At 39.2% G+C, this 25,981-nt stretch overlaps 2 protein-coding genes across 2 annotated transcripts in view; one reads left to right on the forward strand and one right to left on the reverse strand.

The window, feature by feature from the left end:
* The first annotated feature begins 79 nt into the window (after positions 1-79).
* Positions 80-5,020, forward strand: si:dkey-69o16.5 (Alpha-aspartyl dipeptidase-like). Its single transcript, XM_063006186.1, has 9 exons — positions 80-143; positions 1,085-1,310; positions 2,116-2,204; positions 2,298-2,372; positions 2,460-2,539; positions 2,634-2,807; positions 3,633-3,692; positions 3,767-3,849; positions 4,924-5,020. Exons 2-9 carry the CDS (start codon positions 1,216-1,218, stop codon positions 4,988-4,990), a joined length of 723 nt encoding a protein of 240 aa, XP_062862256.1. The 5' UTR covers positions 80-143; positions 1,085-1,215; the 3' UTR covers positions 4,991-5,020.
* Positions 5,021-6,225: 1,205 nt separating this feature from the next.
* itgav (integrin, alpha V) overlaps positions 6,226-25,981 on the reverse strand; it is a 47,560-nt gene continuing 27,804 nt past the window's right edge. Inside the window, exons 15-30 of the mRNA XM_063006250.1 lie at positions 25,676-25,783; positions 25,366-25,421; positions 23,694-23,848; positions 23,337-23,474; positions 22,914-22,981; positions 19,408-19,555; positions 18,488-18,577; positions 17,430-17,509; positions 16,595-16,675; positions 15,772-15,877; positions 15,171-15,329; positions 14,552-14,677; positions 10,152-10,265; positions 9,405-9,512; positions 8,752-8,874; positions 6,226-8,578 (exon numbers count right to left, since the gene is read on the reverse strand). Of these exons, the coding sequence (XP_062862320.1) occupies positions 8,483-8,578; positions 8,752-8,874; positions 9,405-9,512; positions 10,152-10,265; positions 14,552-14,677; positions 15,171-15,329; positions 15,772-15,877; positions 16,595-16,675; positions 17,430-17,509; positions 18,488-18,577; positions 19,408-19,555; positions 22,914-22,981; positions 23,337-23,474; positions 23,694-23,848; positions 25,366-25,421; positions 25,676-25,783 (1,756 nt within the window). The 3' untranslated portion in view covers positions 6,226-8,482. The remainder of the gene's footprint in view (positions 8,579-8,751; positions 8,875-9,404; positions 9,513-10,151; positions 10,266-14,551; positions 14,678-15,170; positions 15,330-15,771; positions 15,878-16,594; positions 16,676-17,429; positions 17,510-18,487; positions 18,578-19,407; positions 19,556-22,913; positions 22,982-23,336; positions 23,475-23,693; positions 23,849-25,365; positions 25,422-25,675; positions 25,784-25,981) is intronic.

A 25,981-nucleotide genomic window follows, 5' to 3' on the forward strand; every position in this document is an offset into this window, starting at 1 on the left:
GTTTATTAAGTATTTAAAACTCAAAAACAGTTTAGTGTGGTGTTTATAGTTGTAAGTCATTAAAATGACTAAATTTGAAGGTTCAGTATGGTGAAGGTGCAGATCATATGACCATCACATGAACACAGGAGCAGCAATGCTCGGTAACACGTTTATTTATGTTTTTTATTTATATGTTTTTATTTTCTTCTATTCATTAATTAAATATTCAGTTTGTAAAATTTTGTTTTACTTTAAAATATAGTGATTCAGTACCCAAAAAAGAAAAACTTGTATAACATTATGGTCCAATTTAATTTTATCTGTGTGGGTTTTGTTTTATTTGATTTGGTTATTCAGTTTATAACGTTTGTGTTTTATTTTTAAAGTCCAGTTTACTGGTCTTAGTGTGTTTGGTCTGATTTGTTTAGTTTACTGGTACAGTTTAATTTACTGGTACAGTTTAGTTTACTAGTCTTAGTGTGTTTAGTTTGATTTGTTTAGTTTACTTTACTGGTACAGTTTACTTTACTGGTCTTGTTTAATTTACTGGTACAGTTTAGTTTACTGGTACAGTTTACTTTACTGGTCTTAGTTTGTTTGGTTTGATTTGTTTAGTTTAGCTGGTGTTCAGTTTGTCTTACTGGTTTATCAGCCTGTCCAGCATTTAAAACCCTCTTAACAATTATCATACCTGGCTTGTTATTCGTGCCAGAGCTTAATTTATGAATCAAAAGAGCAGTCGCTCATTTCAAGCTTAATCCTCCTCAAATAAGCTTGTAATGTTTATTAACCTCTGACTGAAGAATCTTGACAAATGACCTGCAGTAACATATTTATGCCAGAGAGGTCTCTAAATCCCCAAATCACCAAACACACATACTACAGCTTTAATGTTCTGTTTGCTTTTTGCACTCTGCCTGTTTCTCTCAGTCATGTTTATAAAAGAAAGACATTTCTTTTTCTTTGTATCTGCAACAAACTTTGATTCAGCTTTAAGCTGCAGATTTTAAAGCAGGAGTTTTGTAATCTTTGACCCTCTGATGGTAGGTGTGATAGAAGCTGTGCAGTAAAGTCATGTAATCTAATCTACACTCTCCTTTAGATCATTCACTGAACTGCAGGATTAGGACAAAGATCACAGACTGACTGAGAACAAACGTTCTCCATCAGCATTACATATAGAAACTCGTCTGGTCGTGTGTTTCCGACTGAAGGACATCAGCAGGTTTGAAAATGAACAGACGACTGCTGCTGGTATCTAATTCGACTCTGCACGGTGGGGGATATCTCCAGCACTGTCAGCAGCAGATACGGGACTTCTTTGGAGAGTAAGTCCACAAAACATCTACCTGTAGATGTGTAGAGTGTAATGTATTTCATAGGATGAGGGGTAAAGAAGAACGATAGTAAAATAAATAATTTATTATGATCTGAGCAGCATCAATAACTAACCATCCATGCAAAGTGTTTAGCCTAGAGGGTTCCTGTATTAACAGAGCTTAATATTCCTATGTTGTCACAGATAAAGAAAATCCATGTATCTATTCCCAGGGACTTATTTTCCAAGAATCTAGAATTCTTTATTTCCAGGATTCTATGTTTTTATGGGTTTTATATTTCCAGTGGTTTAATATTTTTAGGGCTCTGTGTTCCCTCAGTCCTTTGTTCCCAGAGACCTACTGCACACTTTCAGTTCTATACTCTCAGGTTTCTATGCTCACAGTCAGTACATTAAATGGTAACACCAACAGAATGTAAAGCAGATTTACGAAGCTCCATAAGCTGCTTGTGTGAATAGGAAAAGTGAGTATTGTTCTTCATCCCGCTCAGAAATTACCAATAACTAATAAACTGCGCGTCTGAATGAATAAAAGGATAAAAGTTAAGGGGAAAAGTAAGCATAGTAAATAAGCGTATTAACCTAATATAGGTTAATAAACATCTCTAAGAACGGAGATGCTGCAATCGGCTGCCACTCAGCACGGCATCAGATGCAAAACAGGTTTTCAGGTTAATTTGTTCCATGTGTTCTATAATCACAGGATCGTATACTTACAGAGTTCCACTGGTTCTAAATTTCATGCGCTTATGTTAAACAGTAAAGTCCTATGCTGACAATGATGTGTGTCTCAGGAAGGTGAAGAGGATCCTGTTTGTCCCCTATGCCCTCCATGATCGAGATGCCTACACCAAGACTGCCAGAGACAAGCTGACGAGTCTGGGTTCGAACCTCTTTGTGATTTTTAACTGGTATTAGTTGTTACTCGTTCACACAGAGCTGATCAGTACTGTATGTGTTCTTTATCACCCTGCAGGTTATGAAGTGGACAGTGTTCACGAGGCTGCCGATCCCGTCGAGGCCGTACGCAAAGCCGAGGCCATTTTTATTGGTACAGAGACTCAGATGTGGTTTCTAGTTCATCTCCATTCTGTTGTATTCTGAACCGTTAGTGTTTAATTGTGTATTTGTGTGTCAGGTGGAGGAAACACATTTCGGTTGCTGAAAGCCCTCTATGATAACCAGCTGGTGATGGAGATTAGGAAGAGGGTGCTACAGGTGAGTCTTCTCCACCAGGCCTCTGAGTTTACAAATATGTGCCAATTGTACATGTTTATGTTTACAGTGTTCATTGTTGTGTGTATTTTTTTAGGACGGAGTTCCGTACATGGGTTCGAGCGCGGGCACGAACGTCGCCACCGTCAGCATTAACACCACCAACGACATGCCCATCGTTTACCCGCCCAGCTTCTCCTCCATCGGCCTCGTCTCATTCAACATCAACCCTCACTACCTCGATACCGATCCTCACAACAAGCACATGGGGGTCAGTACGCTCACGTTCCTTCTTATTAACACACCTGAGCTGTGGACAGGTGTGAGAAGAAGTTTGTGAACCTCCTAAATATCAGCTGTATCATTTCTGTAGCTGCTTGTAGATTTGTTGGTAGATGATTCTGGGATTACCTGAAATTCTTCTCAGCAGATCTATTTGTTCCTCTTGGGTTCTTTTCCCCTCCCTTTAGCAATGCATATTGTGCTTTTGGTGTGATCTTTACCAAATTCCCACTCCCTGGATAAACAGCAACAGTACCAAAGTTTCTTCATTTGAAGACAGTTTGTCTTATTGTGGATTGATGAACACACAAGTCTAGAAATACTCAGGGTGAAGTTCTAGATCATAAACTCATCAGTGTTGAGAAGAACAGACTCAGAATTAGGCACCTCTATAACTACATGCCCAAAAGTATGTGGACACCTGAACATTAGCTTGGACAATCTATTCCAAAACCATGGGCAGAAATATGGAGTCCCTTTGTGACTATAGCAGCCTCTACTCCTCTGGGGTAGCTATCTAAGATGTTTGAGGGTCTCCATTTGCTTAAAATAAGCACTAATGTTGGACAAGAAGGCCTGGCTCACAATGGGTGTTCCAATTCATCCCAAAGACTGTAAGTGAAATTGAGGTCAGGGCTCTAAAGACCTCTCTTTGATTTTAAACACCTATAGACATTGGGTGAAACACTTAGTCAGTCATTAGGAGGGGTGTCCACATACTTTTGACCATTTTTTGAATGTCTCCTGTATTGTTAATGAAGAACATCTGGATGTCATGAAGGTATCTGACTGATCTCAGTCTGCTGTTGTGTAGGAGACTCGTGAGCAGAGGATCGTTCAGTATCATGAGGAACCGAACACGCCGTGTGTACTGGTGAGGAACGTGAAGATCACACACCTGTTATAACACACTAATGATCATCTGAAATAGTAATGGTGTATTTTTAGGGATTGAGAGAAGGGTCCATGCTTCTGGTGGAAGGAAACACTGCCACGTTACTCGGTTCCACCAAGGCTCGACTCTTCCAGAGGTAACGACTGAGAACATGTACCAGGCTTCACTGAGCTCATTAGCTCAAGGACCTTTATACCCTTATTGTGTGTTGTCAGAAAATATGACATAGTTTTAATAACGTTGGGCTCAGGACTGTAGGAAGGCCATCAATAGCTTTATTTGATCTCTTTCCACTGGCAGCACAACAGTACCAGAGTAGAATACTACCACCACCATGCTTTACAGTACTGTAGGAACAATGCTGTCTGGTTGTTGGGTTTGAATTTACCTGTCCACCAAACACTCTTCTAATCTTTGTGGGGGGAAAAGTACATTAATCTACATTTACACAGCAGCCTCTAAACCTGTACTGATGTCAAGCTTACTTGGCTGTGGACAGAGTCACCAGATTTGTTTTTTTATATGATGGTTTTTGGGGTACATCTGAGCAGCCAGATGAATTTCCTCTCAGCATAAAGTGACCTTGCTGTTGGTGCAAACTGTGTTTACAGTCACTATGCACCATACACTGTTTGGCCAAAAGTATGTGGACACCCTTCCTAATATTGAGGTTCAGGTATGACTGACTGTTCAGCTGTGCACAAAGCAAGGCTGATTAAGACACGGTTTGATGAGCTGCACAAGGTAAAGTGACCACATACTGTTGGCCAGCTTACGTATCGATGGTTGCAGGTTTTTGAAGGCCGTGATCAACTGGTGGTTGGGTGTAATGAAAATCCACAGCTTTATTAGATCTTTGTGGACTGAGTACTGCTGCATTACACCATAGATTGGGACGCAGTTTGTCCGCCAGTGGAGTACAGCGCCACCCAGTGGTCAGACAAGTGTACCTTCATCGTACAATTGCTTAGATGTGTTTTGAATGTTACATTTACATTTTAAGCATTTAGGAGACGCTTTTACCCAAAGCGACTTACAGTACTGTGACAGTATACTGTCTGAGCAATTGAGGGTTAAGGGCCTTGCTCGAGGGTCCAACACTGACAACCTGGCAGCGGTGGGGATTGAACCAGCAACCTTTTGATTACTAGTCCAGCACCTTAACCACTAGGCTACAACTGCCCTAATGTTATTTTTCCTCTTTGTGCAGGGGGAAGCAGACGACTGAATATGAACCTGGGAGTGATCTGAGCTTTTTGTTTACAGATGAACAATAAACAGAATAAAGAAATCAGTTCAACATCCAAGACATCGTGCCTAACTCAGTATATTCATAATAAAGATCTAAAATAAACAAATCTGTTCACTCTTGTATTCCAGCACTTCTGGAATAAAAGTGCTATCTGTGTGATGAGCCAAAACAGTAAGATTACCATGTGGTACCTGTGGTATCTAGTACCAGGACGTTTCCAGCAGTCATTTAACTGTACGTTGTGAGTTAGATCATCCTACAGTGGTTCCATCCACTGGTTCCATCTCTTCCTGTAGTTAACAATGCACGTGCCTGATCGTCCACATGATTTTGGAAAAGACAGGAGTCTTCAGATCTGTTGACCTTTTTCCATCATTTCGACAGCAAGTTCGAAGCCTGTTTGCCCATATGAGAGGAGTTAGTACGGGCACTTTGATTTCTTCTTGACAGAAGGGCTTGATGCACTGTGTGTTGCCACACATTCACCTAATCATCACCAGGATTAAAATCATGTGCAGTTTGATCCATAGTACACCTAGTGTTGGTCCCTACCAGACACCGTAGCCTTCATGTTTTCTGGCGTAAGTGAGCCTTGGCCGCCCATCAACCTGTCCCTCCTCGGACCACCGTCAGCCCATCTAACAGTGCCATGCACATTTTGGGGGTGGTCCTCAAGTTCTGGCTCATCAGTATGAATTATATACTTTATTTATGGTTACATATACTATAATCAAACCTTCACTGGACTGAACAGTTACTGAACACTGTGGGGGTTGAAAACATTCTTTGGCCTCCTCCAAACATGAATCCATACATTCACCCAGATGTACAAAATATGATAAACCGATCCAGGGGTCCAGGTTTGTGCTCTTTACACTAAAAAAGGTCATAAATACTGATGCTGCATGAAGATCATATTCCCTGTCTTCCACTTTGGTGATGCTGTTCATTTGATATTCACCACCATGACTGTTGGAACTTCACACATGAAATTATTTTCCAGTTTTTGCAATTGATGCACATGCAATTCGAGCCTCAGTGATCTGGTTTTATTGCAAGATTTCAAACATGAGGCAACTAAACAAGTTCCATGTTAAGATGTTACTTAAGACCTCATTTATGTCCGATACATGCTGTTAATCCAACAGAATTATGTGTCCAGCTGTGATTAGCGTTGTAATTTAGTCAATTCAACATCAAGATCTTTTACTATTTGTTGTTTCCATTATACCGTGCACCACAGATGAGCAAACACAAATCTTGAGTTAAAAATCAGTTATTTATTAACCGTAATGCAGAAATAGGTACAAAGTTAGCAGAGAGAGGAAACCTGCTCCAGAAGAATGAACTGCAGAATGTGGAAGAGAATGACAATACCCAGCAGCTTTGTTCAATCAGTTTTCCCAAAATAGGTCTGAATCGTCATTAATAATGTCATCAATAATGCACTTTCTGATCGATGCAGCACATCAGAAGAGCAGAACCAGTCTGATAGTGGTGTGTGTGATGTGCAGACCAGGAGAAACATCAAAGTGAACCGCTCACGTCTGCTCTGACCCAGTATGGATAAATGAATCGGGCCAGGATTTAATGCATCATTACAAATATTACATTTTAAGGGTGGAAATTCATTATAACGTCTTATGCAAAGTTTTAGACACCCGTGCTCATCACAGCAGATATGGTTTTGGCTTGGGACCTGCACTGAGATCACACTGACAAGTGCACCTCCCAATGGCTAGGATGCCTACCCCCCTTCCCTTTGAGCATTAGCTAATCATGTAGCACTGAGATTTGAACCCTGGATCCCCCGAATCTCAGCAGTAGTGGGCAAGCATAGTTTAATGCTGTGCCACCCGAGCACCCATAGACATCCCAACTTAAACTCTGTATTTATGTGATTATTATTAATGTATACACTGGTGAACACGTCGTCAACATAAACAATCACATTTCTTAATGTTTCCACATATTAATAAAAAAGCATAATTATTTAAATAACACATCCGGTTATTTATTTTTAACAATAATTAACAGTATTTGCCGTTGATGTTTCACCGGCGCTGCAGAGTGTGAGATTGATTAAAAGACTGTGAGATTCATTCGAATATGTTACATTTGCAATGCAAATATCCATCACAGAGCATTAAATCTGTTATTAATTGTTACAAAAACATGATCTTGATCAAAACAAAGAGAACGAAATAAAAATCAAACAGTTCATTCTGTAGAAAACTAAAAACAAAAAAACCTAAAACAAAAACATTGTGTAAGAAGTTAGTAAACAGTAATAAAATGACACTGACGATCCATTATCATTATTAAATATGCTGAGTTTAGATTAGGACCATTGTGTAAATAATCAGATCATCTAGTACCTCAGAAACAGCAGTGCCAATAACTAGCTGCATGATTAATCGTGATACTTAACGGTCACGGCAAGATGCCAGGGAAAGAAATGAGTTCTTAAAGACGCCAAGTGTACGTTAAAAACTTTGCTAGTATCATGTGTTTACATTATCAGCAAAAATAGATGTTACTAATCTGACGATAATATCATTAGACTGGGAATCAGCCAGAAAATTTATGCTCTAATTATTACCAACATTTTTAAATAAATAATCATGATTATAGTGATCTTATGTCGGCACACGCCCCAAACGCAGCAAACAGAAAAATACTGAAAACGCTGAACTGACACCAGAGCAAATCATCTGCAAAACATCACTTTTGCACCTTGATCTTTCAGTGTTTTAGACTGATTCATTTACATTTAATTTAATCCATGAATCTGTCAAACGTAACTGTTATTAATCAACGTTTCATCCTTATTATTTATAATGAAAAGAAATGAAATCAAACTAAACTGCATTAATTTGAACCAATTCGATCAAAGCCAGTCTAAAAGAACACAGTCAGGCACGTCCCCAAGAGCGCTACCATAATCTGCTCACAAATGTAAACATGGCAGACTCCTGTGCTATACTCCTAGCATCTTATGTTACCGATGTTGTAGTACGCATTCTAAACACTAGAGTCAAAGATTTCACCCACCGCATCCTAAACTGGATCTGAAATGTCTTAATCCTACACAGGTCAGTGCACTAAAGTGAAGGAAAGAGGCAGATAGTGCCCAGTAACACACACACACTCCCTCTTGCTCTATAAACACACACACACACACTTTCTCCATCTCTCTTTACATACACGCATGCACACACACACACACTCCCTCTTGCTCTATAAACACACACACACTCACATGCAGACATACTTTCTCTATCTCTACACACACACTTTGTCTCTCTCTATATAAACACACACACACTCACATGCACACATAGTTTCTCTGTCTCTCTTTACATACACACACACTTTGTCTCTCTCTATATGAACACACACACACACTCACATGCACACATACTTTCTCTATCTCTCTATACACACACACACACACACACAGACCACTACATGTGGATGTGTGTTAGCTCTGGAGTTTAGAGTGCAGGAGTGTGAATCAGTTTTCAGCCGCTCGGTCTCCGTTCTCCTGTGGTTGAAGCTGTTCCTTCTCTGATTTGTCCTGAGGGGGGCGCACACGCTTAAAGAACCCCAGCTGTAGAAAAAAACAACAACACACACACACACACACACACACACAAACAAACACAGTCAGTAACGTCCACTCAATCACTCACTAACTAATGCTAAATGGACAAAAATGGCAAACCATTACCAAATGCTAAAATCTTTCAGTTTTAGTCTGACCACGCCCTACATGCTGCTTACCTTGTACATGATGAAGATTAGCAGAGCGAGCAGTAGCAGACCCGCTAACACGGCTACCACCACCACCCAGACAGGAGCCGGCTGGGTCAGCTCCGAATTCACCCACACCACATTTAGACTCGCCTTCACACACACACACACACACACACACACACACACACACACACACACACACACACACACACAGACACACACACACACACACACACAGACACACACACACACAAACAGACAGCACAGAATTAGGACAAAGTTCGCCTCCTAAAACTGTGTCCACTGGTCATTTCTACATGAGCGCAAAGTCTCTGAATCTTTCAATAATATTATGGGCTGTAAATGGTGACATTCCTAAATCCCTTGCAAGTGTTTAAGAAGAATCAATGTAAACAACCAATCCTTTTATTAATGCTCATTTTATACCCAATCAACCCATTTTAAGATTTCACACTGTTCCTGGTATTAATTTGCACCTGTCCCAAATGTTTTGGCACTGGCAAACCTTCTGATTTATTTAACAATAGTTACAAAGATCAGACAGAAGAGGAAAGTGGTGCAGTAAATAAAAGTAACACACACGGGGTGTGAAAAAGTAAATGCCCCCTGTCTGCTTGTCTAAGTTACTGTAGACATCACACCCACGTGCAGGTACTTACAGATGTGCTGTTGGCAGGCAGTTCAAACACCAGGTTCTTATAGGGCATCTCAATCACGCTGAATGAAGCTGATGATTTCACCACGTATGATCGGTTCTGAACCTCCGACTGGAAAAACACACACACACAACCCCCATTGACTGATGGTCATTGACAGTGGTGTCCACCTTCAAAAGCTTACATACACAACATAGACGATGTAGTAAAAATGTACAAATGCTAGGTCCTCAACGGACACTGACGGGTGTGTCTGAGGGAGGAAGGCCAGATAAGGGTTTCTCCCTAATGCTGCAGCAACAGCGACTCCTGCTGTCTGCTCAGGGGATAATGTGTAGTGCAGGAATACATAGATTAAAGTGTGACTCTTCATATGGAGTACAGGTGACTGCACATGTCAGAGGGTGCAGGTGCTAGTCTGTGGCACTCCTACATTTTATTTCTATTTGACTGTGATAATAGTGTAGCTGGTAAAGTGGGTGCTGAACATAGAGACACCGCTACTCAAATGCCCACTAGATGTGAGTGAGTGATGTGTGGTCAGTGTGGGTGCCCTGTGATGGACTGCTTCCCGGTACAGAGTGTATTCCCATCCTGTGCCCAATATATCCAGATGCCAGATCCACCCCAACCCTACTCGAGATGAGCCGTACACTGAAGATTAATGAATGAATGAATAAATGAATGAATACATAGGTGATGCACTGCTGAGCCCACACTGATCAGTGTAATGTGACGAGATGTTCTGACCTGGAGGAAGGTGGACACAGCCAGTCTTGAGTAGATGAACAGGATGGCGCTCTGTCCTCTCTCCAAACGCCCAACCTGGCACCTAATCTTCAAACACTGAGCCTTCTCGCAGTCCTACACACACACATCATACACATATTACATGACTGTGTTTTCTGCTGCTTCTGATTTAGTCAAAAATTTATTTGCTTTTTTTGCATGTCACATGTACTGATCCTGTCAGAGGTGATGATGTTATAGTAGTACAGTAATGATCTCATCAGAGGTGATGTTATAGTAGTACAGTAATGATCTCATCAGAGGTGATGATGTTATAGTAGTACAGTAATGATCTCATCAGAGGTGATGTTATAGTAGTACAGTAATGATCTCATCAGAGGTGATGTTACAGTAGTACAGTAATGATCTCATCAGAGGTGATGATGTTATAGTAGTACAGTAATGATCTCATCAGAGGTGATGTTATAGTAGTACAGTAATGATCTCATCAGAGGTGATGATGTTATAGTAGTACAGTAATGATCTCATCAGAGGTGATGTTATAGTAGTACAGTAATGATCTCATCAGAGGTGATGATGTTATAGTAGTACAGTAATGATCTCATCAGAGGTGATGATGTTATAGTAGTACAGTAATGATCTCATCAGAGGTGATGTTATAGTAGTACAGTAATGATCTCATCAGAGGTGATGATGTTATAGTAGTACAGTAATGATCTCATCAGAGGTGATGATGTTATAGTAGTACAGTAATGATGATCTCATCAGAGGTGATGATGTTATAGTAGTACAGTAATGATCTCATCAGAGGTGATGTTATAGTAGTACAGTAATGATCTCATCAGAGGTGATGATGTTATAGTAGTACAGTAATGATCTCATCAGAGGTGATGATGTTATAGTAGTACAGTAATGATCTCATCAGAGGTGATGTTATAGTAGTACAGTAATGATCTCATCAGAGGTGATGATGTTATAGTAGTACAGTAATGATCTCATCAGAGGTGATGATGTTATAGTAGTACAGTAATGATGATCTCATCAGAGGTGATGATGTTATAGTAGTACAGTAATGATCTCATCAGAGGTGATGATGTTATAGTAGTACAGTAATAATTTCATCAGAGGTGATGATGTTATAGTAGTACAGTAATGATCTCATCAGAGGTGATGTTATAGTAGTACAGTAATAATTTCATCAGAGGTGATGATGTTATAGTAGTACAGTAATGATCTCATCAGAGGTGATGATGTTATAGTAGTACAGTAATGATCTCATCAGAGGTGATGTTATAGTAGTACAGTAATGATCTCATCAGAGGTGATGTTATAGTAGTACAGTAATGATCTCATCAGAGGTGATGATGTTATAGTAGTACAGTAATGATCTCATCAGAGGTGATGATGTTATAGTAGTACAGTAATGATCTAATCAGAGGTGATGATGTTATAGTAGTACAGTAATGATCTCATCAGAGGTGATGATGTTATAGTAGTACAGTAATGATCTAATCAGAGGTGATGATGTTATAGTAGTACAGTAATGATCTCATCAGAGGTGGTGATGTTATAGTAGTACAGTAATGATCTCATCAGAGGTGATGATGTCATAGTAGTACAGTAATGATCTCATCAGAGGTGATGTTATAGTAGTACAGTAATGATCTCATCAGAGGTGATGATGTTATAGTAGTACAGTAATGATCTCATCAGAGGTGATGATGTTATAGTAGTACAGTAATGATCTCATCAGAGGTGATGTTATAGTAGTACAGTAATGATCTCATCAGAGGTGATGATGTTATAGTAGTACAGTAATGATCTCATCAGAGGTGATGATGTTATAGTAGTACAGTAATGATGATCTCATCAGAGGTGATGATGTTATAGTAGTACAGTAATGATCTCATCAGAGGTGATGTTATAGTAGTACAGTAATGATCTCATCAGAGGTGATGATGTTATAGTAGTACAGTAATGATCTCATCAGAGGTGATGATGTTATAGTAGTACAGTAATGATCTCATCAGAGGTGATGTTATAGTAGTACAGTAATGATCTCATCAGAGGTGATGATGTTATAGTAGTACAGTAATGATCTCATCAGAGGTGATGATGTTATAGTAGTACAGTAATGATGATCTCATCAGAGGTGATGATGTTATAGTAGTACAGTAATGATCTCATCAGAGGTGATGATGTTATAGTAGTACAGTAATAATTTCATCAGAGGTGATGATGTTATAGTAGTACAGTAATGATCTCATCAGAGGTGATGATGTTATAGTAGTACAGTAATAATTTCATCAGAGGTGATGATGTTATAGTAGTACAGTAATGATCTCATCAGAGGTGATGTTATAGTAGTACAGTAATGATCTCATCAGAGGTGATGTTATAGTAGTACAGTAATGATCTCATCAGAGGTGATGATGTTATAGTAGTACAGTAATGATCTCATCAGAGGTGATGATGTTATAGTAGTACAGTAATGATCTAATCAGAGGTGATGATGTTATAGTAGTACAGTAATGATCTCATCAGAGGTGGTGATGTTATAGTAGTACAGTAATGATCTCATCAGAGGTGATGATGTCATAGTAGTACAGTAATGATCTCATCAGAGGTGATGTTATAGTAGTACAGTAATGATCTCATCAGAGGTGATGATGTCATAGTAGTACAGTAATGATCTCATCAGAGGTGATGATGTTAAAGTAGTACAGTAATGATCTCATCAGAGGTGATGTTATAGTAGTACAGTAATGATCTAATCAGAGGTGATGATGTCATAGTAGTACAGTAATGATCTCATCAGAGGTGATGATGTTATAGTAGTACAGTAATGATCTAATCAGAGGTGATGTTATAGTAGTACAGTAATGATCTAATCAGAGGTGATGATGTTATAGTAGTACAGTAATGATCTCATCAGAGGTGATGATGTTATAGTAGTACAGTAATGATCTCATCAGAGGTGATGATGTTATAGTAGTACAGTAATGATCTCATCAGAGGTGATGATGTTATAGTAGTACAGTAATGATCTCATCAGAGGTGATGATGTTATAGTAGTACAGTAATGATGATCTCATCAGAGGTGATGATGTTATAGTAGTACAGTAATGATGATCTCATCAGAGGTGATGATGTTATAGTAGTACAGTAATGATCTCATCAGAGGTGATGATGTTATAGTAGTACAGTAATGATCTCATCAGAGGTGATGATGTCATAGTAGTACAGTAATGATCTCATCAGAGGTGATGATGTTAAAGTAGTACAGTAATGATCTCATCAGAGGTGATGATGTTATAGTAGTACAGTAATGATCTAATCAGAGGTGATGATGTTATAGTAGTACAGTAATGATCTCATCAGAGGTGGTGATGTTATAGTAGTACAGTAATGATCTCATCAGAGGTGATGATGTCATAGTAGTACAGTAATGATCTCATCAGAGGTGATGATGTTATAGTAGTACAGTAATGATCTAATCAGAGGTGATGATGTTATAGTAGTACAGTAATGATCTAATCAGAGGTGATGATGTTATAGTAGTACAGTAATGATCTCATCAGAGGTGATGATGTTATAGTAGTACAGTAATGATCTCATCAGAGGTGATGATGTTATAGTAGTACAGTAATGATCTCATCAGAGGTGATGATGTTATAGTTGTACAGTAATGATCTCATCAGAGGTGATGATGTTATAGTAGTACAGTAATGATGATCTCATCAGAGGTGATGATGTTATAGTAGTACAGTAATGATCTCATCAGAGGTGATGATGTTATAGTAGTACAGTAATGATCTCATCAGAGGTGATGATGTCATAGTAGTACAGTAATGATCTCATCAGAGGTGATGATGTTAAAGTAGTACAGTAATGATCTCATCAGAGGTGATGATGTTATAGTAGTACAGTAATGATCTCATCAGAGGTGATGATGTTATAGTAGTACAATAATGATCTCATCAGGTGATGATGTTATAGTAGTACAGTAATGATCTCATCAGAGGTGATGATGTTATAGTAGTACAGTAATGATCTCATCAGAGGTGATGATGTTATAGTAGTACAATAATGATGATCTCATCAGAGGTGATGATGTTATAGTAGTACAGTAATGATCTAATTCAGAGGTGATGATGTTATAGTAGTACAGTAATGATGATCTCATCAGAGGTGATGATGTTATAGTAGTACAGTAATGATCTCATCAGAGGTGATGATGTTATAGTAGTACAGTAATGATCTCATCAGGTGATGATGTTATAGTAGTACAGTAATGATCTAATTCAGAGGTGATGATGTTATAGTAGTACAGTAATGATCTCATCAGGTGATGATGTTATAGTAGTACAGTAATGATCTCATCAGAGGTGATGATGTACCAGTGTGAGCATGGCCTCCTCGGCTTTCTGCTCCTGCAGGTCTCTGCGGTGAACGTGGCTTCTAGTTCGTCCCTCAGGCCGGTCGCCCCCGGAAACGCTTGTGTTCTTGTTCCAGTACATGGGGTTCTACAACACAAACAGCCCACTGATCATTTCCTACTGTCCCTAGATCAGGTTTATTTAACGTTTACACCGTTACTGGATTTTATACAAATATTAGAAAAATAAAATAATTATAACAATAATGTCAAGCTAGTGAGATCTTCTGAGCACTGGATCCAAACTACTTAACTAATCTGAGGAACATTTCTGATGGTTCTACCGAAAAAGAACCTAAAACTCACTGTTCAATACTGTAAAGGATATGTAATGTTTTAGAACCTTGTTAGGATTTAAGGCTTTTCATGAATTCCATAAAAGTACCAGGAGATGATAAATGAAAATCTGGCGGCCTCTGCTAAAAAGCAAAAAATGGAGCCTGGAGAACATGGAGAGCTTCTAGATTAAGTAGCAGCTCTCAGATACCTCCTGAAGCATTACAGGTGAAGACTCAGTGCTACGTTGTACGCAAAGTAAGTCTGATCATTTCTAACTGAATCAGAAGTGTGTATGAACGTACGGAGACGTTGAGTGGGTTGATCTGGACGTCGGTGGTGCAGTTCATGGCTCCGTCCACCTCGTACTTGGTGATGTAGAGCAGAGAGCCGTTATTGTAGCGATAGGGCCAGTCCACATCCAGCATGGCTTTTGAGAATGCACTCGGTCCTCTATTCCTCAACTACACACACACACACACACACACACACAAAACACACACACAAAACACACACACAAAGACAATTTGTACACATCACAATTTGTGAAATGCACGAGGTTGCCGCCCACATCATTATATGACCAAATGTACAGTTTGTATAGTTTACCGACGCTGGTGCTACTGACCAGGCTGTGTACGCAACAGACACTGATTGGCGTGTCTGAGGGAGTGAGGGTCGGAAGAGGTTTCTCCCTAATGCTGCAACAGCGACCCCTGATGTCCACTCAGGGGAGCATGAGTGATGCAGAAATACATAGATTAAACTGTGACTCTCCACATGGAGTACCAGGGTGTCACAGGGTGCAGGTGCTAGTCTGCTTGCAAGCAGTACAATTGACTCATTTTCTCTGGATGTTCCAGCTTGTTTGGAAGCCTGGGGTCAAAGTAGTATATAGTGTGGTACCTCATAGATGTGCTGCACTGGTGGACCAATGTCGTCCTCCACCACTGGATTGTCTTTCGGTTGCCAGTTAGCAATGGGCAAGAAAATCTGCTCCGGAGCAGAAGCTCTGTACACACACACACACACACACACACACACACACACAAAGATAAATCAGTGTTAGTCTTAAATTCAATCTGTTTTTTGACAGGTTTTCTGTGGAGGAATCTCAGTGGCCTACATGGAGCACCTACTGACACCAACCTCACTGAACAGCTTTGGGATGAATAGGAATGTTGAATGCGAGTCAAAGCTCTTGTTTTCCCCCAAACCCCTAGTTGTATCTTCTTTTCTAATGCATATCTACTGCCCAGGCGCTTTACAAAGCAACCATCCGTGTCTTAAAAAGGAGGGTCAGACAGAATTTCACAGCACCTCGTACTGTCTGGTCAATGTGACGGCACAAGTGGTGGAGGAATACTGGGAGAAAAGCGAGGTCCTCTGTACATGTTAAAAAACGCTGTTACTGTTTCTTTGTTGGAATCCTTCAAACGTGGCAAAGAAGGCGCGTGCAAGCCACCAGGGGTCGCCAAAGTGCGCAGGAAAATTGATTATATCCAAATGATCTTATCCAGTGCTATCTTTAACTTCTACTTCATTTCCTTCACTGACCTGACTGATTAAATCTCAGGGTCTGATTGGCTTGTGCATGATTACGTCACAGTGCGTTTGCGAGCGAGACCATGAGCTGGTGAGTGTGATCCATCAATGCTACAATCTTATGAAAGTCAATGGTACGGTTGGGTTTACCCAGCCTAAAGTGTGTGTGGAAGCAGAACCATACCCTCGTATCTCCACTTTGGCCAGCACGGCGAGCTGAATGTTGATGGAAACCAGATTACTGGTGTTGTCGTACTGATTCGAGCTGTAAGAGAGGAAGAACCAGACCGACAGTAAACACCAGAAACAGCACTTTAAGATTTCTAAACACACTGCAACCCTCAACCTGATGTGTGTGTGTGTGTGTGTGTGTGTGTGTAACATTCTACACATTCCACATTCAGTGAGCACATTGATAATATTTTTAAATGTAAGAAAAATAAATGACTACAAGAAAGTGGACACCAGATTACATTTACCCTAATTATTATAAAGTGTCGTCCAGTCGATTCTGACCCCTTGCAACTTTATGAAGTGTTTCTCCAGACTGCTGTGTCCACTGTTTAGGTCTTTATTCTTCTTAATGGCTCATTCATGTGTCCTACTATTCTATACGTCATTTAATCCAAGCCTAACTATCATTTGCAATGAACTGGTTCTTCTCATGATGTGTGCGGAATAAGACAGCTTTAGTTGTGCTCATCTGGGCTTTTAGTGAGTAATTAGCTTTGATCCATTTGTTTGTCTTCTTTGCTGTCAAAGGTCTCTTAAATGTCCTCTCCAGCAGCAAAGAAGCATCAATATTCTTCCTGTTCCATTATTTTTAAAATTATCAAGGTTTCAATCCATAAAGAACCGAGATCATAGTCTGGACAGTTGTAATCTTAGTCTGTTAGTTTGATCTGACAGTTCTGTTCATGTAAATGTATTTACTTAGGATAAATCTAAACTGGGCCAATATTTTTCATAACATCAAGGTACAGTAAAAACAGTTCATGATGCGACTGACCGAGTCTTACCTCTGTATCTGCAGGTCGAATTTGACTGAAGTGTCCTGTTCTGATAGCTGATGAACACTAAACCGTAACCCCGCCATGATCTGGAACACACCAAGTCAGAAAGTACGTGAACACTTGACCGTGAGCTTGGACATTTCTAAACAAAAGTCATTATTATTATTATTATTATTATTTTTCCTAACAGCCTCCTTTCTTCTGCAAAAGGATTTTTCCAAGAGATTTGGGAGAGTATAGGTGGTAATTTGTGCCCATTTGGTCAAAACAGCATTTCTGAGGTTAGGCGTGATGCTAGAAAAAACCTGGCTGACAGTTAACATTCCGGCTCAACCCAACGCTGTTTGGTGGGGTTGGTCAAGGCTCTATATAGGCCACTTCACATCAGACTTGAATAACCACGTCTTTATGGATCTGTCTTTGTGCACAGTGGCACCGTCACACTGGAACAGGAAAAAGCCTTCCCCAAACTGTTGCCACAATATATATGCCACACATATAATTTATCTAATATAACTAAAATTATGCATCTATTAGCAATGAGTGTAGGTGAAACAAACAAACATATTAATTACGTAAGGTTTTGACCATATATTTGACCATGTGTATCTGCACATCTACACTATATGGTCAAAAGCATGTGGACACCTGACCATGAGCATGTTAGACATCCAATTTGAAAAAACAAATGGTATTAAAACAGAGTGACTTCTGTGTGATCTTTTCAGCTATAACAGCAGTCACTCTTTTGAAAAGCTTTCTCACAAGACTTTGAACTGTCTGTGGGCATTTGTGACCATTCAGTCAAAACAGCATTTGTATGGCTGGGCCCTGATGTTGGTCAAGAAAGCCTCAACTGATGTTCCAGTTCATTCAAAAAAGGTGTTTAGTGGGGCTTAACTCAATGTGTTGGACTCAAAAAATCAATGAGCTGAGTTCTTACTCCAGTCCTACCTGTGCTTAATAATTCAGTGGGGCACAAATGGAATAGCAGAGGCAAACAGAAATGGGGCAAATAGTTTTTCACAGCAAAGTGAAATGTAAACATCACATGAGGTACGTACCTTTGTTCCCCCTTTCATCGGATTCCCGAGATCACACACCACTCTGGTCTGATTCTCTCTCTTATATGCACAGGAGAGCCTCGACAATGTCTAATACACACACACACAATAAATACATAAATAAATCTGAGGTACAATCCCTGTAAGGCCAAAAGTATGTGGACATCCATCCTAATTATTTACAGCTAACAGGTACACCCTAGGGCCAAAAGTATCTGGACATCTGACCATGAGCTCGTTAGACATCCCATTTTATAAACAAATGGTATTAAAATAGAGCGACCCTTCATGTGATCTTTTCTCAAAACATTTTGAAGTATGACTGTTGGAATTTGTGCCCATTTAGTCAAAAGAGCATTCATAAAGTCAGCAACCTGGCTCACAAGCTACATTCCAGTTCTTTCCATAGGTGTTCAATAGGGCAGAATGTGAATTACACAGTGACAATTGGGCATGGGGGGGGGTGGGGGTGTTCATCAGCCAGTTTCCAAATGACAGTTTGGCTAATGAACAAGCCCCCACCCCAAAACTGTTGTTTTTAATTCTTTTTGGTGGTCCAACATTTAAATAGGAGGGTCAGACTTCCCATACCCCTGTAAATCTAAGCCATGCAAAAGGATTAAGGTCAGGGCTCTGTACAGGCCACTCTGGAGTTCCTCCAGAACACATTAATCAAAACATGTGTTCAAATCTTTAAATTCTTCAGAGCGGAATTAACACGCCCTGTGATGGAAGCAGTAAGTGGTGTAAGCTGGAAGAGGAACTCCTACTGTCTGGTGGAGGTACTGACATGAGTGGTGAAGGAATGCAGAAAAGAAAACAGCGTGGTTCTCAGTACGCATGGAGCATGCAACAGGGGGCACCAGAGTGCAGACAAAACATATCATTTAGGTTCCCTTTAATGTAGGTGTGTCTGGTACCTCACTGTTCCTCACTACTCCGATAAAATCAGCCTGAGGAGGAATGATCACGCTGAGCTCGGCCTCGTACGCTCCCTCGCCACGGTTCTCCGCCGTCACCTCCAGGGTCAGAGGATTATCATCTCCGATATAGATCTGCTTCTGATCGCTGTAACACACACACAAGAAACAGACACACAACTTAAAACACACACACATTAAAGTTACACACAGTTGTTTAGCTATTTACTAAAAATGATATGATGGTTATATAATATGAAAAGTAAGAAAAATAAAAGCATTTTACCAGTGGCCTTAGACTTTTGGCCTCCAAACAGGGACACAGCTGAGACCGTACAATTCTTTTTAACAACATTAGTCATCCAGAAGTATGCAAACACCCCTGCAGATTACTGAGTCCAGCTGTTTCAGCCACACCCATTGCTAACGGGCATTTAAAATAAATGACATGACTTGTGGTAGCAGTTTGGAAATGTCATGGTCAGGCGTCCACATACTTTTGGCTCTATAGTGAAGTTATAATAAGATGAACAGCAGACTATGACATTTATACTGACGTGTGACGCAAAACACTATGTGTAGGCATAGTGTTTGTGTATGTGTGTACACATTTAGTGTGTGTGTATGTTTGTGTGTATTTAAATGAAGTGTTTGTGTGTTTATGTTGTGTGTGTATGTTTGTGTGTATTTAAATGAAGTGTTTGTGTGTTTATGTTGTGTGTATATGTTAATTAATTTGTATAAGTGTCAGTATGTGTGTACACATTTAGTGTGTGTGTATGTTTGTGTGTATTTAAATGAAGTGTTTGTGTGTTTATGTTGTGTGTGTTTATGTTAATTAATTTGTATATGTTAAGTGTCAGTATGTGTGTACACATGTAGTGTGTGTGTATGTTTGTGTGTATTTAAATGAAGTGTTTGTGTGTTTATGTTGTGTGTGTATGTTTGTGTGTATTTAAATGAAGTGTTTGTGTGTTTATGTTGTGTGTGTATGTTTGTGTGTATTTAAATGAAGTGTTTGTGTGTTTATGTTGTGTGTATGTTAATTAATTTGTATATGTTAAGTGTCAGTGTGTGTGTACACATTTAGTGTGTGTGTATGTTTGTGTGTATTTAAATGAAGTGTTTGTGTGTTTATGTTGTGTGTGTTTATGTTAATTAATTTGTATATGTTAAGTGTCAGTGTGTGTGTACACATTTAGTGTGTGTGTATGTTAGTGTGTATTGAAGTGTTTGTGTGTTTATGTTGTGTGTGTATGTTAGTGTGTATTTAAATGAAGTGTTTGTGTGTTTATGTTGTGTGTGTATGTTTGTGTGTATTTAAATGAAGTGTTTGTGTGTTTATGTTGAGTATGTATGTTTGTGTGTATTTAAATGAAGTGTTTGTGTGTTTATGTTGTGTGTGTATGTTAGTGTGTATTTAAATGAAGTGTTTGTATGTTTATGTTGTGTGTTTATGTTAATTAATTTGTATATGTTAAGTGTCAGTATGTGTGTACACATGTAGTGTGTGTGTATGTTTGTGTGTATTTAAATGAAGTGTTTGTGTGTTTATGTTGTGTGTGTGTGTTAGTGTGTATTTAAATGAAGTGTTTGTGTGTTTATGTTGTGTGTGTATGTTAGTGTGTATTTAAATGAAGTGTTTGTGTGTTTATGTTGAGTGTGTATGTTAGTGTTTATTTAAATGAAGTGTTTGTGTGTTTATGTTGTGTGTGTATGTTTGTGTGTATTTAAATGAAGTGTTTGTGTGTTTATGTTGTGTGTGTATGTTAGTGTGTATTTAAATGAAGTGTTTGTGTGTTTATGTTGTGTGTGTATGTTTGTGTGTATTTAAATGAAGTGTTTGTGTGTTTATGTTGAGTGTGTATGTTAGTGTGTATTTAAATGAAGTGTTTGTGTGTTTATGTTGTGTGTGTATGTTTGTGTGTATTTAAATGAAGTGTTTGTGTGTTTATGTTGTGTGTGTATGTTAGTGTGTATTTAAATGAAGTGTTTGTGTGTTTATGTTGTGTGTGTATGTTTGTGTGTATTTAAATGAAGTGTTTGTGTGTTTATGTTGTGTGTGTATGTTAGTGTTTATTTAAATGAAGTGTTTGTGTGTTTATGTTGTGTGTGTATGTTAGTGTGTATTTAAATGAAGTGTTTGTGTGTTTATGTTGTGTGTGTATGTTAGTGTGTATTTAAATGAAGTGTTTGTGTGTTTATGTTGTGTGTGTATGTTTGTGTGTATTTAAATGAAGTGTTTGTGTGTTTATGTTGAGTGTGTATGTTAGTGTGTATTTAAATGAAGTGTTTGTGTGTTTATGTTGTGTGTGTGTGTTAGTGTGTATTTAAATGAAGTGTCTGTGTGTTTATGTTGAGTGTGTATGTTAGTGTGTATTTAAATGAAGTGTTTGTGTGTTTATGTTGTGTGTGTGTGTTAGTGTGTATTTAAATGAAGTGTTTGTGTGTTTATGTTGTGTGTGTGTGTTAGTGTGTATTTAAATGAAGTGTTTGTGTGTTTATGTTGTGTGTGTATGTTTGTGTGTATTTAAATGAAGTGTTTGTGTGTTTATGTTGAGTGTGTATGTTAGTGTGTATTTAAATGAAGTGTTTGTGTGTTTATGTTGTGTGTGTGTGTTAGTGTGTATTTAAATGAAGTGTTTGTGTGTTTATGTTGAGTGTGTATGTTAGTGTGTATTTAAATGAAGTGTTTGTGTGTTTATGTTGTGTGTGTATGTTAGTGTGTATTTAAATGAAGTGTTTGTGTGTTTATGTTGTGTGTGTATGTTTGTGTGTATTTAAATGAAGTGTTTGTGTGTTTATGTTGTGTGTGTATGTTTGTGTGTTTATGTTGTGTGTGTATGTTTGTGTGTATTTAAATGAAGTGTTTGTGTGTTTATGTTGTGTGTGTATGTTTGTGTGTATTTAAATGAAGTGTTTGTGTGTTTATGTTGAGTGTGTATGTTAGTGTGTATTTAAATGAAGTGTTTGTGTGTTTATGTTGAGTGTGTATGTTAGTGTGTATTTAAATGAAGTGTTTGTGTGTTTATGTTGAGTGTGTATGTTAGTGTGTATTTAAATGAAGTGTTTGTGTGTTTATGTTGTGTGTGTATGTTTGTGTGTATTTAAATGAAGTGTTTGTGTGTTTATGTTGAGTGTGTATGTTAGTGTGTATTTAAATGAAGTGTTTGTGTGTTTATGTTGAGTGTGTATGTTAGTGTGTATTTAAATGAAGTGTCTGTGTGTTTATGTTGTGTGTGTGTGTTAGTGTGTATTTAAATGAAGTGTTTGTGTGTTTATGTTGTGTGTGTGTGTATTTAAATGAAGTGTTTGTGTGTTTATGTTGTGTGTGTATGTTAGTGTGTATTTAAATGAAGTGTTTGTGTGTTTATGTTGTGTGTGTGTGTTTGTGTGTATTTAAATGAAGTGTTTGTGTGTTTATGTTGAGTGTGTGTGCGTTCAGAGTGTGTATATGTTTGTTAATTTGTATATGTTAAGTGTGTGAGTGTGTTTTGTGTACACACCTGACCACTGCCAGTTTCAGATCTGGTTTACAGATATTGTCATCACCACAGTCCAGCAGAATGTGAGCCTGTACACACACACACACACACACACACACACACACACACACACACAATACACAGTTACACACACAGGTAAACACGGTTGCACACATAGTTACACACAACGATGCTGATGCTGTTTTGTCATTCTTAGTGTGTATTAGTGGTTTGTAACACAACCTGCTGTCCTCTTCACTACATTCAGCATGATTACACAACATGACCAAAAGTATGTGGACACGTGAACATTATATCTAAAATAAACGTGTTTGAAAGTGGATTGCTATACCGGCCTCCACACTTTTGGTAGGCTTTCCACTAGATTTTATAACATGAAAGCAGGGATTGACTCCCACTTCACCGCAGTGAAGTCAGGCTTACCTGTTTAGTGATGTTAGCTGGGTTGTTCTGGTCCAGAATGGGCTGCAGACCCGTCTTATCTGCTGCGCGCTCATAATCCAGTTTATATTCCATGAATATGGAGATGGGCGTGATCTTATCCCGGAACTCTGAGTCGTCCTGCACACACACACACACAGTTTTTTTTTTTACTTTTTCCTATTAACACTCATCAACCAAACAGGTACCTTAGCAAATACCTAGCAACCTCCTAAAGTACCATAGCAACCAACAAGCAATACCCTAGCAATCACCTGAAATACCATAGCAATCGCTTATTTTTGTTTGTGTATATATATATATGTATGTGTTTATTTATGTGTGTGTGTGTTTACTCACTATGAGATAGGCCTGTAGTTCCTCACAGGAAGCTGATGCTCCGTTAGTCACTGTCAAGAACTTTGTGTACTGAGGAAGACTGTTGTGTAAGAATAACACCCGCTTTATCGCCCCCTTCTGTTTCAAGCGGTCCAGAGTCAGATCCACCTGAAACTCTATAGACACACACAAACACATTATTTTTAAACGTGATTAAACTCGGGATGTTATTAATTCTGGATCAGTATATTTCATTAATTTATACTTGTTACCCAGTTACTCATGTGTTTGCTAGTGGACTGTGTGTGTGTGTGTGTGTGTGTGTGTGTGCGTACCATAACATTAAACCACCTTAATGTGCTGTTATAAAAGCTCTGATCCACTGAGATATGGATTCCACAAGACATTTGAAGCTGTCCTGTGGTATCTGGTACCAAAACGGTACCAATGACTTCGTCAGCTTCTGTATGTTATGAGGTGGATCATCCTAGAGTGCATCCTGGTGCCAGATCTTCAGCGGGTAAACCATGCACACGTGCCCGACCCTCTGTGTGATCTTGATGGTCATACACCAGACCAGTCAAACTTGCGTTGTTCTGATGTCCAGTTCCAATGTCTGTATGCACATTGGAGGTGCTTCCAAGGGTGAACAGGAGTGATGACTGGCACAGAAGACTTTAATGCACCGTCTTGTGACACATTCACCTCATTACTAGGATTAAAATGACCTTTATGTCCTCTAACATCAATGAGTTTGTGGTTCATCCCTCCTTGCACCACTGTGGGTCAACCCAGTCATCTGGCCATAACGATCTGGTACTTATCCTAAGTCCCTCAGGTCTTTATGATGATCAGATCAGCTGCATTCAACACTTGAACCATAAGAAACTGACATCAGCCCAACATCTAATAGATCCCTCACCCTCACGTGCACCAGAGCTACAGATTAGTAGTTATCATGCACATTCTGAAGAGGTGGTCATAATGTCGACTAATGAGTGCATGTGTGTGTGTATAACAGGTCATACGTCTGGATGCTATTATACTCAGCATGAAACAGATGCTGTAAACTAAACCCCAATCACTCACAAACTCACTCACACACACATACGAAAGCAAAAGTTTGTACACCCCTGCTCAAATTCCATGTAAAATTAATAACACATTGTCTACAAGGAACAGACCTGAATAAACATTGTTTTGTTAATCTTAGTGTAATACTTATGTATATATTAAATTAAACAATAAATAAATAAATGTTTGGACATGCCACAACTGCTTTAATATGGTAAATACAGTAAAAAAAAAAGAAAAAGTAATTGGATTAAAGTGTGCAGAGATGTGTCCTCTGTATAGGATGTGTTGATTGGGGGTGTGTAAACTTTTGCAGACGTAGACGCCCTGCAGGCAGGCTCAGCACGACACGGTTTACAGCATCCTCTCCCTACTACACTAAAACACTTACAGACCAGCCAGACGTGTGCATGTGTGTGTCTGAGGTGGATGTATATATACACCTATATGGCCAAAAGTATGCGGACACCTTCTGGTTAGCATGTTTTGACGTTCCTTTTTAAAGTCATGGGCGTTAATATAGATGAATTTAGAGAGATTGAGTTATGATGGAACAGGAAAGGGACTTCCCCAAACTGCTGCCCATTTAATGTGCGTGTGTGTGTGTGTGCGTACTTACGAAGACTGGGCGGAGCTCCTTTGCCGCTGGCTTTAAGACAGTACTTCACCATGAAACTATCAACACAGAGAAATGATAGAAATATTCATCCATTCATTCAAACTAAGTACTTCATGTAGGTCAGGGCTGCAGTGAATCCCTAGTCCTGCTACGCTTAGTATGTTCCTTAACTGCTTGTGCCGGTGCCTGGACCAGACAGCCGGAGAAACCCTATCCCACCCTCCCTCCCTCAGAAACGAACAGAAGCACTAAGACTCGCTCCAAGTATGAAGGTGTGCTAATCACAGGTGAATGAGATGCAGATACTCACCAGGACACCGCGGTCTGGGTTCCAGGCAGCTTACAGCGTTTCTCCTCCGGACTGAGGATCTGTGGAGTGATGTCCAGTGTAGAGTTCACACTGATTACCGGTCGAGCCCTGTGGTCCAGGAACATGCAAACATGTTATTAATAAATTAAAAGATTAATCAGTGTGTTCATCAATGAAAAGCAGCTAAATTATAAGGACAGAAGCACCAGAATTTATCAGAAAGGACCTTATGTTCTGCTGCCAGCATGCAACCACAGCAAGCAGCCAGAGTGCTTGAAACTAAACATGGCTGTACTTAAGAGTGCA

This window comes from Trichomycterus rosablanca, chromosome 12 (assembly GCF_030014385.1).
Source record: "Trichomycterus rosablanca isolate fTriRos1 chromosome 12, fTriRos1.hap1, whole genome shotgun sequence".
Taxonomy (NCBI): domain Eukaryota; kingdom Metazoa; phylum Chordata; class Actinopteri; order Siluriformes; family Trichomycteridae; genus Trichomycterus; species Trichomycterus rosablanca.

What these genes read in the sequence shown, in the direction of transcription:
- si:dkey-69o16.5 (XM_063006186.1), top strand. Translation starts at nt 1,216, where the DNA reads ATGAACAGACGACTGCTGCTGGTATCTAATTCGACTCTGCACGGTGGG. An exon ending in ATACGGGACTTCTTTGGAGA is followed by an intron (nt 1,311 to 2,115) that starts GTAAGTCCACAA and finishes TGTGTGTCTCAG; the next exon opens with GAAGGTGAAGAGGATCCTGT. An exon ending in AAGGCTCGACTCTTCCAGAG is followed by an intron (nt 3,850 to 4,923) that starts GTAACGACTGAG and finishes CTCTTTGTGCAG; the next exon opens with GGGGAAGCAGACGACTGAAT.